This window comes from Lissotriton vulgaris, chromosome 11 (genome assembly GCF_964263255.1).
Source record: "Lissotriton vulgaris chromosome 11, aLisVul1.2, whole genome shotgun sequence".
Classification (NCBI taxonomy): Eukaryota; Metazoa; Chordata; class Amphibia; order Caudata; family Salamandridae; genus Lissotriton; species Lissotriton vulgaris.
This window is the reverse complement of record NC_141699.1, coordinates 962,956,620-962,972,855: the sequence shown is the minus strand read 5'-3', so window position 1 is coordinate 962,972,855 and position 16,236 is coordinate 962,956,620. Positions and strand designations below refer to the sequence as shown.

The following is a 16,236-nucleotide window of genomic DNA, read 5'->3' as shown; positions in this document are numbered from 1 at the left end:
GGGTCAAAACAAAAGTGTATATCACTATTACAGTATGCCGCCTAAGGAGAGAATTTAGACCTTATATATGTCAGCAACAGAGTCTACTGCTGCACATCACAAACATACTCCTATCTCCGATCAAGTATGGAGTATGGGTCGAATCAGGTTTAGATATAACACCATCTGCCTGATTTAGAGTGGACAGTGTTATATGTTTTTTATTCATCGGAGAGATCTGCCAAACTTTTAGCAAACTGATAGGAACCACCATGATGGGGATTGCTCCCAATGACTACAGATGTCTGCAAGACTATCAGACATCGTTAAATGTGGAGGAGTACTTTGCCAGTGCAACAGTGCATTTTTTGTCATCGCCCTGACGGAGTACAACCACATTCTGTAATTTAAGTCAGGCTCTAATTCATAATTCTAGGTCTAATGGAAAAGCTTTCTCCTGATGAAAACTGGTAATAAAAGAATAGAGAAACCCTTGATGTGAAAATTGATTTTTCTTCATATGAAAAGAGAATTGAGATTAACAAAACCTGACTTGTTATTTCAATTTCTTCAAATATCGATATTGCATGGTGGCAGCCAATGCCTGAAAGGTAATGCCAAAAACTATAAATTCCAGGCCAATATATAATTGTGGAGCTACTTTGCTAAAGTCCCAAAATACTGCAGCAATAACATGGATGCTCCTACACTGCATGTCTATGATTTAAAGTAAAATAATTTCAGGATGTGAGGGAAACTCCTTTCTTATGTTCTAAAGTCTTTTTTTGAAGAGACATTGGTGCAAGCACCACAATGATTTTCTCCTGGAGTGTTCAAATTCTCCACATTCCAGACATAACGGGGAGGAGGTGATGATCACGTCCTCGACATTGCAGAGGTTATAAAACACCCTTAATTTTCTGATGTTTTCCCAGCATATTACTGGATCTCAAATACCTTTTTAACATCCTACAATTATTTTGAAGAGACGAATAAAATGTGTACTTTAACCCAAGTGTTTTTTTGTAAGTAAACCCTCATCAGAATAGGGGGTAAATGATCATACTAGAATAGTTGGATTTGCTTTGGTGCTGCCAAAGTCAAACAAATTACTTCCAGGCACATATATAAGCTTGGAATGTCAAAAAGAACTTCATTGGGAAATCTCTCCTGCATCTTTGTTAAATAGTTGAAAAATATGGGTTAATATGTAAATTGTCTTTGTGCAGAAAAAAACTTAAAGAGGACAAATTGGTCGTAGTAAAAAATTGAGAAGTAGGGCAGTGACTTCTTAATGTGTAAATTCTGAAAGGCATTTTAGCCCATATTTATGTGGATTGTGACCAGTTGAAAATATGCTGGGATGATATAGCTGTAAAAATAAGTTTAACAATTTCTCATGAAAAACAACTACTCCAAAAAGTTGTTCCATTCAATGACGACTCTAAGGGCCTGATTTACAAGTTTGGCGGACAGGTTACTCCATCACAAGCGTGACGGATATCCCGTCCACCATATTACGAGTTCTATTACAAGTAATGGAATATAATGGGACTCGTAATACGGTGGACAGGATATCCGTCACGTTTGTGATGGAGTAACCCATCCGCCAAACTCATATTCAGGCCCTAAATAAGCTGGATGAAAAAAACAGCAGAACATGTGGAGTATGAATGCCATATTGTCAGCAACAAGCATGATTATCAACCTAGAATAGGAAAATTGATAACTGAAATGTTCCAAATATCCTTGATAGAGCAAATAACGCAGTTCAGGTGTGCAGACGTATACAAATATATTCAAATCGGGAGGCCAACTATGGAATTGTATGTGAAAGTGTTCAAATGTTCTTTTACACTTTTGAGCCTTAGATGGTCTGATTGTTTAATCTTGCCCAATACTGAAGATATAAAAGAGCTTTATAAGAGTCTGTGATATGTTTAACATTCTCAGATTTTGTATTTTCTGACCATTTCCATATGCTAGTTAGCCTAATTTATGTTCTTTGTTGTATTTGAAGGTCGCAAAGATATTTTTAATATTGCAGGCTTCAGTTTGTTTTTTTGCAAAAAATCTGAAACATACAGGAAGGTTGAAAAGCTCCAGTGCAGTTGGACTTTAGTGTGAAAATGAGGAATTTTTGCAAGTATAATTTTGCACTATTAAAATTTGTTTTATATCACTGTTGAGGCAAATCCAATCCAAATATTAACTTTAATTCAAAATGCCTGTGAGTGACAAGTGAGACATGGTTCCAGACTACTAGCAAGAGAAAGCTAAACATGTCAGGCACATGCAAAAAATCTCTCTATTTCATGGACGAGAATAAAAACCAAAAACTGGGATGTCAGAAAGGAAACTACAAACAACAGTGGGCCTGGAAGCTTTATGACACTACACTCTTTGAAAAAATAACTTTGCACAACCCTAATTATTTGACAATTTATTTAACTGTGTCTAGTTTATATATCACTTACTTCACAATACCATATAATTCTGTTACTATCACAATTAACTGTATAACTTTAAATAGTAATATTGAAATAATCGTTATATATAGGCATTGTTTCGAAGTTGTGCATCATTGTTTTAAAACCTTCTAGATAAACATTTTTCTTATGATTTACCCTATTGAATTGCAGCCATGAAGCCATACGATCTTCTCATGAGATGGGTTGCGCACAGGCTAAATACAGTAGTTGTGTCAGTTGAGTAAGTATTTAGTTTTTGATGTTTTCAAAATGTGTACTCGTGTTTTATTATGATACAAACTGTGACTTTCCAATTAATTACTTAAACGTATGACTCGTGCACTGCACTCACTATTAAAATGTGCCAGTTCAAGACTCGCAGTTGTGGCTCCTCCGCTAAGGCGGAGGAGCGTTGCCCCACTGCCTTGAAGCAGTAAAAGAAAGGAAAAAATAAAATGATAATAACATAATGTTATTATCATTTTATTTTGCCCTCCTATTGCGGCATGCCTTTTTACAAAACTGCCGATTTCGAATGTATGCGGACAACTCTTGGTGATACTTTCACATTGTGACTTTACAAAAGGACTGAAAATATAACACCAATGTATTTGATTGCTATGCTCCAAATGACTAATTAACACATTTTTCATAAACATTGAAATATAATTACAAAACAAAAAAGGTTAGATTTGATGTCATTTTGTCAGAAAGGAATGACAGAAACTATAAATTTAAAAAAGCCATCTGAATTTCTGCAATCTATTACTTCATTTGAGCTTGGGGTTACATAACCACACATGGAACTGTGTGGTATCTGAAAGTCTACCAAAGAGATTGAAATAACACATTATTTCTCTTGCAGCTACCGGTTAGCACCCGCTCATCATTTTCCAGTACCATTTGAAGATGCATATGCTGCTACAAAGTATTTTCTACAAAAAGGAATTCTTCACCTGTACAATGTTGATCCAGAAAGAATTTGTGTGTCAGGGGACAGTGCTGGTGGAAACTTGGCTGCTGCTGTGACACAGCAGGTATGAGATTGTCACTTGTAAGCGAAAAGTATTCTTATGTTGTAATCGAGCCAATTACACATTGCAAGAACTGACATGGTTTACAACAGTATGTACCCTCCTTTTGTGTACCTGGTGCAGATTAGAACTGTTCCCAACAATAGAGGCACAATGATGTCTACAATGACATGAGTTAACTCTTTGATTGAACTAAAGGGAAAACTCTGAAGTCCACATTACAAGAAATATGGTAATTCCGATTTGGCCATAAACATAATAATGGTGGCTGAATCAGTATTACAAGAGTGAAGAAATATTGCACATCTGAGGGTCTTCCCTATGGAGATATTAGCAGGAAAAAACTGGTGAAATACACAAGATGGACAAAGGACTAGAAGTGGGAAGTGAGAAGAGCATGTAGGAATTCAAGTGGAAACCCATTTTCTACTAAAAGTCCCAGTTCCCATTTCCAATATACCAGACACCTAAGCTCAGTCAGAATACTACTTGCACAAAGCCATTGAATACGCAGAACCACATCCACCTGACATTTTTCTCCAACCTTGCTTCCAAAGCCTGGAATAAACTGCCTCTGCACATCAGAGCCATCTCCTCATTTCTTCTACAAGAAACTGAAGATAAGGCTCTTTGACTGGCCTCGGCCCAGGCTTGGCCTTAGCTACTCCTGCTTTTCAGCACCAAGAAACCCTCCAGGGTGAGTTGTGCTCTATACAAATAAACACATAACATTACATAACAGAGGCTCAGAGTGTCCAAGAATTCTGCACCGCAGATTGACCAAAGCCCTTAATATTGGAATTCATGGATGCTCGGTTACCAAGGTGGCATGATGCCTTAAGAGCTGCACGTGTGTTGGAAAGAGAACTATGGAGACTGAAAGTGGTGGTGCCCTCACAAATGTGTGATATTAAGCAGGTAGTCTATGGACATCTGGGTTCTTAAGGCACTTACTAAAGACACTTGTGATGGTTGCAGCTACAAACTGCACCCACAAGCACATCACTGGCCTGTCTTTGGAATGTGGCATGGATTCCATCCTATAGAGGAGTGCAGTCTTTCACTGCATATCTACATGGCGGGGTGATCAATTCTGGAGAGCTACTAGACACTTTTTACTTTCTCAGGAAAGATGGCCAGATGGTCAAATTTCTGTACACCACTTTTTTGGTGGTACACACTTAGGGGGCCGATTATGATTGCGGTTTTTCCGCATCCTCGGGGCCGGCGGAAGCCACCGCCGGGCCAGAGGATGCGGAAAAACCACAGCGGACTGACCAAGGACCCACCGCCACATTAGGATGGCTGGTGGGTCCTGGTTTCCGTCCGCAGCTTTTCCGCTGCGGTTGGCTTACAACCGCGGCGGAAAAGCTCTGATATGGTGACGGTGTCTCTCAGACATCGTCCGCCATATCAGGATGGGCTTTAAAAAGTGCTTTTCCGCGGCGGGTTTCCCGCCGTGGAAAAGCATACGGATCTTCACTGCAGGGGCCCGTTGCGGGCCCCCTAGGTGAAGGGGGGGTGGGGGGTGCACATGGGGGGTACCTATGGTACCCCCCAGCATTTGCATGCAGAAAGCGGCAGGCACCACGCGGTGCCTGCCTCGTTCTGCATGCAAATGCAATGCGTGCATTTTTAACATTGCCGCGGGTGCAGCTTGAAGCTGCACCCGCTGCAATGTTAAAAATAGAGGATGTGACCGCCAGGGTGGCGGTCACATCCTAATTGCACAGGAGGGAACTCCGCATGCCATGCGGAGGTTCCCTCCTGCTCTGGGGTCGCGGACGGACGCAAGTCCGTCCGCGATCCTAATCGACCCCTTAATACTTACAGAAGGACCTTTGTGCCCGGGCACCTGTGTCACTGTTCTAGAGCAGATGCATCGGCAAAAATGACCCTCATTTTAATGAATCTGTTCACTATCCATACATTATGAAACACCCACTCTATTATGCACAGCCACTGCGTTTGCTCCTCCACATAGAGTATCGCAGAAGAGAAAGCACAACTATTTTCATCCCTTCTGTACTATGTATTTATTTCAGGAGCAAAAAAAAACCTGTTTTGTTCACAAGTAAGACTAAGTTAAATGTTTTTCATGCACACAAAATGCAGAAATTTCAGATTATGCATATTTTGCAACATTTTACTTAATTCTTTGCTCCATTATGGTGCTGAGACAGAATATTGAGTTGGAAATATCGACTTACACAAATATCGAGTTGAAAATATCATGATCCAGAAATATCAACAGCAAGAATATCCTGGTAAAGAATATTGAATTTTAGGTAAGAAATATCATTAAAAAAATATAGAAGTCATTAATATTGTTGCAAAAATATAGATGTTTCAAATATCGATTTTTTAATTAGTTATGTATTTTACTTTATATTTTAAATGTAGTGACATATGTTTTTTGTATAAGTATTGTTTATGTTTTTAATATATGTGTTACATTTTATGAATTAAATTTTGATTTTTTTTGTTCCGTAGCAAGTTGTGGGTTTTATAGCGGAATAGGGTGGGAACTAATTTAATTATATTAAATTAAGGATTATTTTTTATTTATTTTATTTAGATTTTATAGCGTTAATTGTGGAAAGTAATTTATTTGTTAGTTAATTAACATTAATTAATTAATTGATAATTGATTATGGTAATTCTGTGATAGTTCTATGTGTGGATTGTAGGGTTTATGGGGTAAAGGGTGGGAAGAAATGTATTTTTAATTATTTGATAAATAGTTCTTAATATTAATTAATGAATTGGAAAATAAATATGGAATTTGTTTAATAATTTTAGGTGTGGTTTGTGGGGTTAATAGGGGTAAAGGGTTGAAAGTCATTTTTGTTTAATTAATCATAAATTAGTTGCTCATTAATATTAATAAATTGATTTCTATTTAATATTTGTTTATATTTTTTGTGTGTGTGATTTATTGTTATAGGGGTACAATGTGGGGATTACATTAATTTCAATTACTTTATAATTAGTTGTTAAATGCTATTCATTTTTTTTGGGGGGGATCTCTGAGGAGGGAAAGCAAGATGGCGGATTGAAGACGCCACGGAGCGGTAGCTCTTACAAGTTCTCCCTAATTCCTCAAGGTTAATGGAGAAGAATACCCTTTATGCTGTTCGAGGTGAAGGCGAACGCATAAGAAAACCTTAGAAAGAGAATTAAAAAGAAGTTCAGCGAATGAAGGAATGAGTGGATTTGAAAAATCTTCTACCTCTGCTACCTTCCAGCTGGTTGATGCTACCGCTGCTGCTCCTGCGCGCCCGATACGGTTGGAAACAACTAGGCGTCTGACCTCCGGGGGTGTTGTGCAGTGCTAGGAGGTTGCTTGATTTTTGGCTTGGCTACTTTGGTCTGGGGCCACCCATACTCTCAGACGCGGCGCTCGCGTCAAACCCAACAAACGTTTTGTTTGCAGCGGGGAAGCAAACCTGCTTGACTTCCAATACAATGGCGCCAAAACACATACCCAGGTCCACACGGGCTGGGAGAGGACCCCTGACGGAAGATTTAGCGATGGATGAAGAATCTGAAAATGCGGCCATTGTGATGGGAAAAACAGCAGCGGCGGGTGCAGGTGCGGTTCGCCTATCGTCTGCTGTCTCTGAGAAGCTGGGGAAGCCCGGTAATCCGGACCCACAGGTCGGTAAGCAGCAGCAGCAGCAGCTAATCCGTCCCCCTCTTTTTGTTGCCCCGGATAAGACTCTCTTAGCTAAAGTAAAGACTGACTTGGTCATCAGTGGTAATCCTGGCAACAATGTTGCATCTACCTCTAGTATGCCGGGACTAGGTAACAATCTTGCAGCTGATGACTATGAGAATGAAGGGGGTATTGGTAGCGATCTGAATATAGAGCTTGCTGAGGTTTCCAGCTGTAATATAGGTCAAGCGCTGAGTAGTGAGATAGCGCTAAAGCACAATTTGGCTCCGGAGAAATTGGGGGGCGCTGAGAGTATGTTGAATGGGGAAGAAGCAGAACTGGGGGTCGTCCTTGCAAATCCCACCTCTGAGGTACCCAAAGCTGTTCCTATTGAGTACTCTGAAAGAGTGACGGATGGTAGGGCGAGTACCATGAAAAGTACTATTAATATCTCTGAGAGGGGTGAGGAATACTCTAATGATGTGTATGAAGAGTGCTTGGAAGATGAAGAAGAACTAAATGGATCTCCCGTTGATGTGGCCAAACCATCAAGACGCAAAAAAGGAAGATCTAAGGCAAAAAATAAATTGAAGAAAGGAAAGAACATTAATGCCTCAGTTCTCTCTACCTCGAAAACTTCTTCAAACATACGAGGAAAGCCTATCAGAGATGAGAGCCCTCTGCAAAAGTGGATACAAGCTAAAGGGGGGGTTAAAAATATGGCATTGCGCTTAGCAGGGACTAGCCCTACTTATGGAGAAAATGTGAAAACTTCCCATAAGTCTGCTGACTGTAATGCTCCTTCCCCGGTTTTGTCTGTGGCTCCTTCTGCATCAGTCAGGTCTGATATTATTTCTACGGTTGGGACTGAGCCTCAACTTGAAAATGATAACACTATAACCACATCAGGAAGAACAGGAGTAGCAAATGAATCGTGCGTGGAAGCATGCTCACCGAACCCGCACATATCTCTAACTCAGGCAGAAGAGGACACGGCTAGTACATCATACACAATGCCTCCAGCTACTTCTGAGTCCTCATCACTCTATATAATTCTGAAAATCTTAACAGAACATCGGCAGGAAGCGCAGCAGCACTTTCTCCAATTAAGTGAGAATAATAATAACATGCAGAACTGTCTACTAGAGGTGACCAGCAAGCTTGGTGGAGTCACAAAAGAAATCGAAGAGCTCCAACAGAGGGTGGTCGGTGTTGAGGAAATGACCGTTCGTACAGAGGCTTCAACTCATCAGCATGAAGCAGAGATTAAGGTCCTCCAAAGCAAACTGGAAGACATGGAAAAAAGACAAAGGAAGCAAAACCTCAGACTTTTTGGTGTTCCAGAAGGGTCAGAGGGATCCGACCCCCGCGCATATGTGGTCAAATTATTCCAAAGGGCTTTTCTAGACTTGACCGACTGGGACTGGGACTGGCAACTTCAAAGAGTGCATAGATTACCAATAATTAATAGAAACAAAGAGAGTAAATTTCCTCGCCCCTTTTTGATTTATTTTGGTAATTTTCTACTTAGGCAGGCAGTATCTATTAAAGCTAGACCTAACTCCCCAGTTATAATCGAAAATGTAACATTCTTTGTGAGATCCGACCTCAGTAAGGCCACTATGGATAAGCGATGGAAGTTGCGTCAACTCATTGACCCTTTTAAATCGGCGGGTGGGCAAGTATACCTTCAGGAACCAGCACGTCTTAAAGTAATTAAAGCTGGCCATACATACTACTTTACTGATGTCAAAGAAGCTGAGTTACTACTCTTTAAATTTTGTTAAATTATAGGTGTGGTTTCACTTCAAGTTATGTTTTTTTTTTTTTCTTAAATATTTGCCTGCTAAGTCTTTAAGGATTTTTACTGATAAACGGTTATCCGTAATGGCTCACTGTTATTCTTTTCTTTAACACCTTTTCTTTCTTCCTTCATGTTTGATCTTTCTCTTTTTATGAGCAGGATAAAAAGCATTTGGCTGATGGAAGTTGATGTAGGAATTTTATATAGAAATCCTTGGTTTTCTGCCTTCTTATCTAGGTATTTTTCTTACTGATTGTAGTGACAGGAATTCAATAGAGGGAGACGGGAGATTTTGAGGCTACCTCTCTGTTAGGCTGCCCTTACAGCGGCAGCAGGAGATAGAGGGGGGCTTTCCCCATAGGTACAAATGGGGGGGCATGAGAGGGGAGGGTGGTAGAGGTAGGGTCAGGGAGGAGGATAAAAACATTGAAAATTACAACACGAGCACAAGGGATGTAAAAGACAAAAATAGAGGAGCTTTCACATATATGTTAAATCAGAAAAATAATAGTATATTCAGCTCAATGAAATGTATCAAATCAGATGTTTAGCCTGGAATGTTTCATGCCTTAATAGTAAAAGTAAGAGGCGACTAGTATATGAGGAATTGAGAATATATAATCCTCATTTGGTGCTACTAACAGAAACCCATATTTGTTACAAGGATAGGAAACTGTTAGAGCAATTGGGTTATGAGGTAATGACTTGCACAACACTAAGTGATTCTATTCGCGGAGTGGCTATTCTAAAGGAAAGGCAATTAAGAGTAGAGGTAATTAAAACGGCTTCCGACAAAGGAAGGAGGTGGGCAATAGCACGAATCAAACTGGAAAATTGCAAATATGTTTTTTGTGCTCTATACGGACTTAATATTGATGATCCATTTATTTTTGATTGGTTAAATATTGAATTATTAGACTGGGAAGGGGAATTGATACTTATGGGTGATTTTAATTGTGTAAGGAATTATGAACAGGATACTATGAGGCAGGGAGCTTTCCAACGTATGAGTAAGACACGAGCCGCTATATTAGAACTTTCCCGCTTACATAATATAAAAGATGTTTGGCGAAATGTATACCCCAATTTAGCAGGGTTTACTTACTACACAGCATCTCATAAAATGTGCTCACGCATTGACATGGCATGGGCTTCTGATAATATTTTAGAATCTTGCACTATGGAGATTTGCCCAAGAGTCACATCGGATCATAATCCAATTCTTCTTCGGGTCAACATCACTTCAAGGACACACAAACCTAGGCTATTTTCATTTCCAAGATACTTATTAGTGGATTCAGTATTTATTTCTCAACTTAAAGAACATATGAAAGAATTTTTAGAAATTAATACTAACTTTGCTTCACTTATCTATGTTTGGGATGCCTGTAAGGCCAGTATAAGAGGATTCGCCCAGCAGTTTATACTTAGACAGAATGCAGAACGAAGGAATGAGATTTCGGTTATGACATCTAATATTCAGACACTTGAAAAGCACTTGGCGTAAACTCTTCGACGCGGGGCACAAAGCTTGCAAAATGCCGCTCAATTAGAACTAAAACTAGTAAGTCTCCGATCTACTAATAAAAACTTCGGCAATGCAGCGTGAGAAATCAAGGTGGGAGACAGTGGCTTAGAGCTATTGGAGATTCTGGGCAATCCTAAAACCTTGCACGTTTCCGTGGGTCCTTGAATGAGGGGGAATTGGGGATGGTGTGTACAGGGGTTGGCTGTAGGTTATCTCTGCATTGATGGTTATCATATACAGTGTTGTACCGAAAAATGTCAGGAACGTATGGTTTTGGTTGTGCAGGGACTGTATGCAATGCAATGCTATATGTAATTATCCTTTATCTGAAAAATAAAGTGTTTAAAAAAATACAAATAAACACATATAACAAATACCTACAAATATTATATTAAAAAAATTAAATATAAGTTCCAAACAAATATTTTTACTTAAAATTATTTAGAAACAAAAACATTAATTATTACATATATTTACTTATTTTATTTCCTACCCTATAACACCACACAATTCACAAACCACATCTAAATTGAAAATGAATGTACTGCCTCAACTAACAATTAATTACACAATTAAAACTTATTTTCAATTAAAAAATGAATAGTATTTAACAACTAATTATAAAGTAATTGAAATTAATTTAATCCCCACATTGTACCGCTATAACAATAAAGCACGTAATTAACATTATAATGTGCGTTTTAATTTTTTTTTTATTATTAAATATATTTGTGTTCGAATTTTTAACATACTTATATATTTTTCAATTTATTTAGTTTTTTAAATATTTTTATTGTTGTTAAAATGTCGTTTGTTTTTAATTTGTAACTGACTGGAGTGAGAATAATAATTGTTACTCCTCTGCAATCCAAAACGTTCCCTACTGTTGCAGTCACTGGAGTGGGAATAGTAATTTTTACCCCTCTGCTATGCAACACCTTCCCAACTTTTACGATTATTGGAATAGTACATTTAATCCTGCCACTATCTAACTCTTTCTCAACCGTTGCACTCACTGGAGTGGGAATAGAAATTTTTAGCCCTCCGCCATCCAACACTTTCCCTACTGTTGCACTCACTGGAGTGGGAATAGTAATTATTTACCCCTTCGCAATCCAACACTTTCCCTACTGTTGCACTCATTGGAGTGGGAATAGTCATATTTACCCCTCCGATGTCCAACACTTTCCCTACTGTTAAATTCACTGGAGTCGGAATAGTAATTCCTGGCCCTCCGCTATCCAAAACTTTCCCTACTGTTGCACTTACTGGAGTGGGAATAGTAATTTTTACCCCTCGCTATCCAACACTTTCCCTACCGTTGCACTCATTGGAGTGGGATTTGTAATGTTTACCCCTCTGCTCTCCAACACTTTCCCTACCATTACACTTACTGGAGTGGGAATAGTAATTTTTACCACTCCGTTATTCAACACTTTACCTACTGTTGCACTCACTGGAGTTGGAATAGTCATTTTTACCTCTCCGCTATCCAACACTTTTCCAACTGTTGCACTCACTGGAGTGGGAATAGTAACTTTTACCCCTCCGCTATCCAACACTTTCCCTACTGTTGCACTCACTGGAGTGAGAATAGTAATTTCTACCCCTCCGCTATCCAACACTTTCCCTACCTTTTCACTCACTTGAGTGGGAATAGTAATTTCTACCCCTCCGCTATGCAACACTTTCCCAACTGTTGCACTCACTGGAGTGGGAAATGTAAGTTTGAAAATGTTTAAATACTTTAATGTTTCAATTTTTAATATATGGTTTTTTAATAGATTTTATGTTATTGGTACATATATATATTTATATATTTGCAAATTTGTATATAACTTTAAAATTATAAAATAAATGAAAATGAATAGTTTATTTATTGTTTTAAAGTAAATATATATGAATTATTAGGTATGTGTGTTTAACTTTTTTTAATTAAATATATTTATTATATTTCTAAAATTTTATATTAAATGTACTTAATTTTTTTATATTAATTTTATTATTTAACATAGTGAACATTTATTATTTTATTATATATATATATAAGTAAAATTCAATATTTTGTACAACTATAGTTTTTTACATTGATTTTTTTCAATATTTTTGTACTTACCTGTTTAAGTATAGGGAGTCAACATTTTTGCATTCTATATTTTTGCATCCATATTTTTTACTTCTATATTTTTAACATTGATATTTTATCAGTGAAACCTCCATTATTACTGGTTGAAGCACAAAATGTTTTGCAGAAGGTGTTCTCCCTGCAAAAGCTCCTGCCGGTATCTTGAGTGACTTTTGAATCGGAAGGAAGCCCTAGTAATTAATTTTCACATGAGATGCCATCAGCAAGGTAATTTCCAGATTTTTCACAAGAATGTCCTCCTGAGATACTTTTGTAAAAATGCCCATGATGTCCAACCTTTTAGTAGAGCTTACTTCCCAATTGTTTTCAGCCATAACTCAAAGAAAATGTATTAATTGACTGCATTAGATTGTGGGGTGCTTCATAAATATAGGTATAAATTCATCTTTTGTCATGTGTTGCTGTTTTTGGCTATCAAACTAAAACAAGCATTGATATGCTGGAGTGGAGTGGAGTGGTGTGGCTCACTTGTTAGAGGTGGCAGACCCGAGAGCAGAGGACGGCCCGGGACCAGGGTTCAATTCCCGATGCGGCAGGGTCGTGGACCAGGGTCAGCGGACTCGATAATTCTCACCTCGGTGCCTACTCTAACCAGGGATCACACTCGGCAACTCAGGGTATTAACTTGCCTCATCTCCACAACGGCCCCCCACATACGCCGGGGATGCCTGGTTTCACCTTGGAGATACCCAGTAGGGACAATCTCACAAGGAAAGCCAGGACGGGTTCCCCAGCGGTCTACTGCGCAGAGATACTCCTTCGGGAGTCGATTCTTGCGCATTACAAACCCACAATTAATTAATTAATTAATATATTTCTCCCTAAATGGCAAAGAAAAAAATATTCATTTGTGAGTGAGAGGTAAGATCAGACGTATCTCTCAAAAATAAATCTTTAAGTCAAAACCCTTTTCTAGATCTCCTCTCATGAGCGATCCTATGTACCTTCAACATAACATTAGACCTGGGAGAAATTTAGATTACAACAGCATCATTCGAGTAATTTTAAGAATTGCGCACCACGCCTATGATGCACAATTCATAAATTATGCCATTAAGTCACTTCACATAAATACTCTCCATTTGCTGTTACAAATGTAGCACAAATTGCTAATTATCACGGCAAATGCACTCAATCAACAGAGAGTGAGAGGGTGTTCTTTGCCGTGCTTTTGTCAAAACGCATCCTTCTGCCAAGAAATGACACAAGGATGAATTTCGCCCTAAAATATAGTGAAACATATTGTGAAAATACTCAACCCCGCCTGCTCCTGCACTTTACTTGAGACATCGGGCCGGGGGAGGACTACCCTCCCTGACTCCCCGGTCTCCTGAGATTGCCTGCTTGCCTGGAGGTGCATTAAATTGACATTGCGGCCCCGTGGCCAATGTACTCAGCCCCGCCAGCTCCTCCACTTTACCAGCGACATCGGGCCAGGGAGGACTACGCCTACCAGACTCCCCGGTCTCCTGAGATTGCCTGCGCACCTAGTGGTGCATTCAATTGGCAGCGCGGCTCCTTGGCACGGAATACTCCCAAGTTGAGCTCGGGCCAAGGGCGGGCACGTTCGCGCCGGTCAGAGCCTGGAGGAGGCTGGGCTGGGCAACCTCCATTGGTGTCTGTTCGAGGACAAAGAGTTCTTGAGGAGGACCTTGTCACCAAGCGCATATTCAATTACAGTTGCTCTTGTTCTTCCCTTTTTCTTTCTTTGAATATCTGGGAAGGGAACACACAGCTCCTTTGAGGGGGAAGCCTTACTGCCATCCTCGTCAACTGTTGTTACAGTCCCAGTGTCACTCACCTGAAGCAGGATGGGCAAACGGAAAGCCAAGGGAAGTCTGAATGATGCCCCAAACAGGCTAAATGGCCTGTTGCGAGTGCTGCAGGTAATTGCGTAGTGGACGGCATAGACACCTTAATAGAAAAAGTCAAAACCTGCTAAGTGGTCAAAAGAAGCCACACAACACTGGTCAGAAAATGGCATATATTTTCAACCAAAAAAATAAGATGAAAAAGTCACCACTCAAAGTTCCAGCTCCCTATGGGACAACTTTGTGCTCTGCTCATTCTAGTGATCTATGGAACAGGGAGTAGCCGGACCCTGTTCTCACGTGTACTTTTCCTGGAAATGGTAATATGATCACCAATATTGAGGCAACAGTTGCCTTGGACATTGAATGTAAAAATTGGTTTGTCCCTCTTGCTACATGCAAGAAGGAAGTGTCTTCCAAAAAGACAATTATTAAGATTATATCCACTCCGTGGCCCATGTGGCTGAGTCTAGGAGTATGTAGGGGAACAGACCTGGTAAAGTAGACAATAGCACTCTTTACAGTGCACTGTCTGATCTTAAAATAACAGTCAAGAAATTAACTCTAGAGGTACTATCACTGAGAAAAACTACAGGGTCTCTCACGGGCCAGCTTAGCAGGGCATGCCTAAGTACAAATAGAGGGATGAATATGGGTAACACCAACACGCAGAGTAGAGATTGGACGGATATGGGAGAGGGCCTCAGGAGCTCAGGGATCTCCACACAAACTATGATGTTTGCACCCCAGAACAAACCAGAAAACAATCACACACACCATCAGCACTATCAGCGCTTTCAAACTCCAATGCCCTCTTTTTCCAACGGCGAGAGGTTTACCTTACTTCACAATCCACAGATAGATTGGGGTTCACAGGGCAGACTCTGCAAAGACGGGAATGTTTTAGGGGAAATATACCCAGAGCCAGAACTTACCTCTGCAACTGTTTCACCAGAGGTGTTTGGTCTAAATTCCTATTTTGGGCAACCGCACTCTGTTGATGAAAATGGAAAAAGCCTGGAGGGGGGCAAACAAAGGCAGCCCATGGAGATCACTAAGAGGGCTCAGCAATAAAGTGGATATGACAAACATTCCCAAAGTGGGTTGTGCCTTAGAAGAATCGAGCGATGCGCTGATTAATAAAGTTACTCATTGGATAAGGTAGGTGAGGCAATTCCGTTCCATTATAAGGTCAGACATAATAGCTGCTAACTACTGTATCACAGACAAATAAATTGACTATATAACATTGGATTTGGTTAGTAGAGACCTAGTTAATGGTCTAGTCAATCTGGACCTGTGCACTTTACCCCTTAACAGTTCATCTATTCAATTCAAATACTTTTTACCCAGCAAGAACCTGGTATCTAATCCACAACATGTGAAATCAACTGTTAATTCCAACAATAACAACTCTAGTGGCCACTCACAACCAGTGATCAAGCATACCTGACATGTTCAGGGACTGTCTCCCCATTACGCTAGGTCATACACTTCAAAGGAAGGTGATCACTCTGTTACCCCTTCACAGATGGACCAGCCGCTGGGGGACCTCACGAATAGTTTTATGGTGAGGCAGTCCTTCTCTCCAATTACCAGGCCACAATCCACCCTTATACAGCAGCCCCCCCAAGAGGTGAGGCAATCCTTATTAACTCTTGATCCTACAAAGAAACTGAGACTTCTGTCTTGTAACCTAGAAAGTATCAGGTCTAGAATCATTAAGGAAGAGTAGGGGAAATTTGTGGATAACTACGACATATGTCTATTTTAGGAGACCTGGGCCACAGAAAAAATACCTAGGC

At 39.7% G+C, this 16,236-nt stretch overlaps 1 protein-coding gene across 1 annotated transcript in view; it reads left to right on the top strand.

The window, feature by feature from the left end:
- Positions 1-16,236, top strand: part of LOC147683760 (arylacetamide deacetylase-like) — a 142,354-nt gene that overhangs the window by 90,316 nt on the left and 35,802 nt on the right. The window contains exons 3-4 of the mRNA XM_086944129.1: positions 2,622-2,691; positions 3,316-3,487. Coding sequence (XP_086800255.1) covers positions 2,622-2,691; positions 3,316-3,487 — 242 coding nt within the window. The remainder of the gene's footprint in view (positions 1-2,621; positions 2,692-3,315; positions 3,488-16,236) is intronic.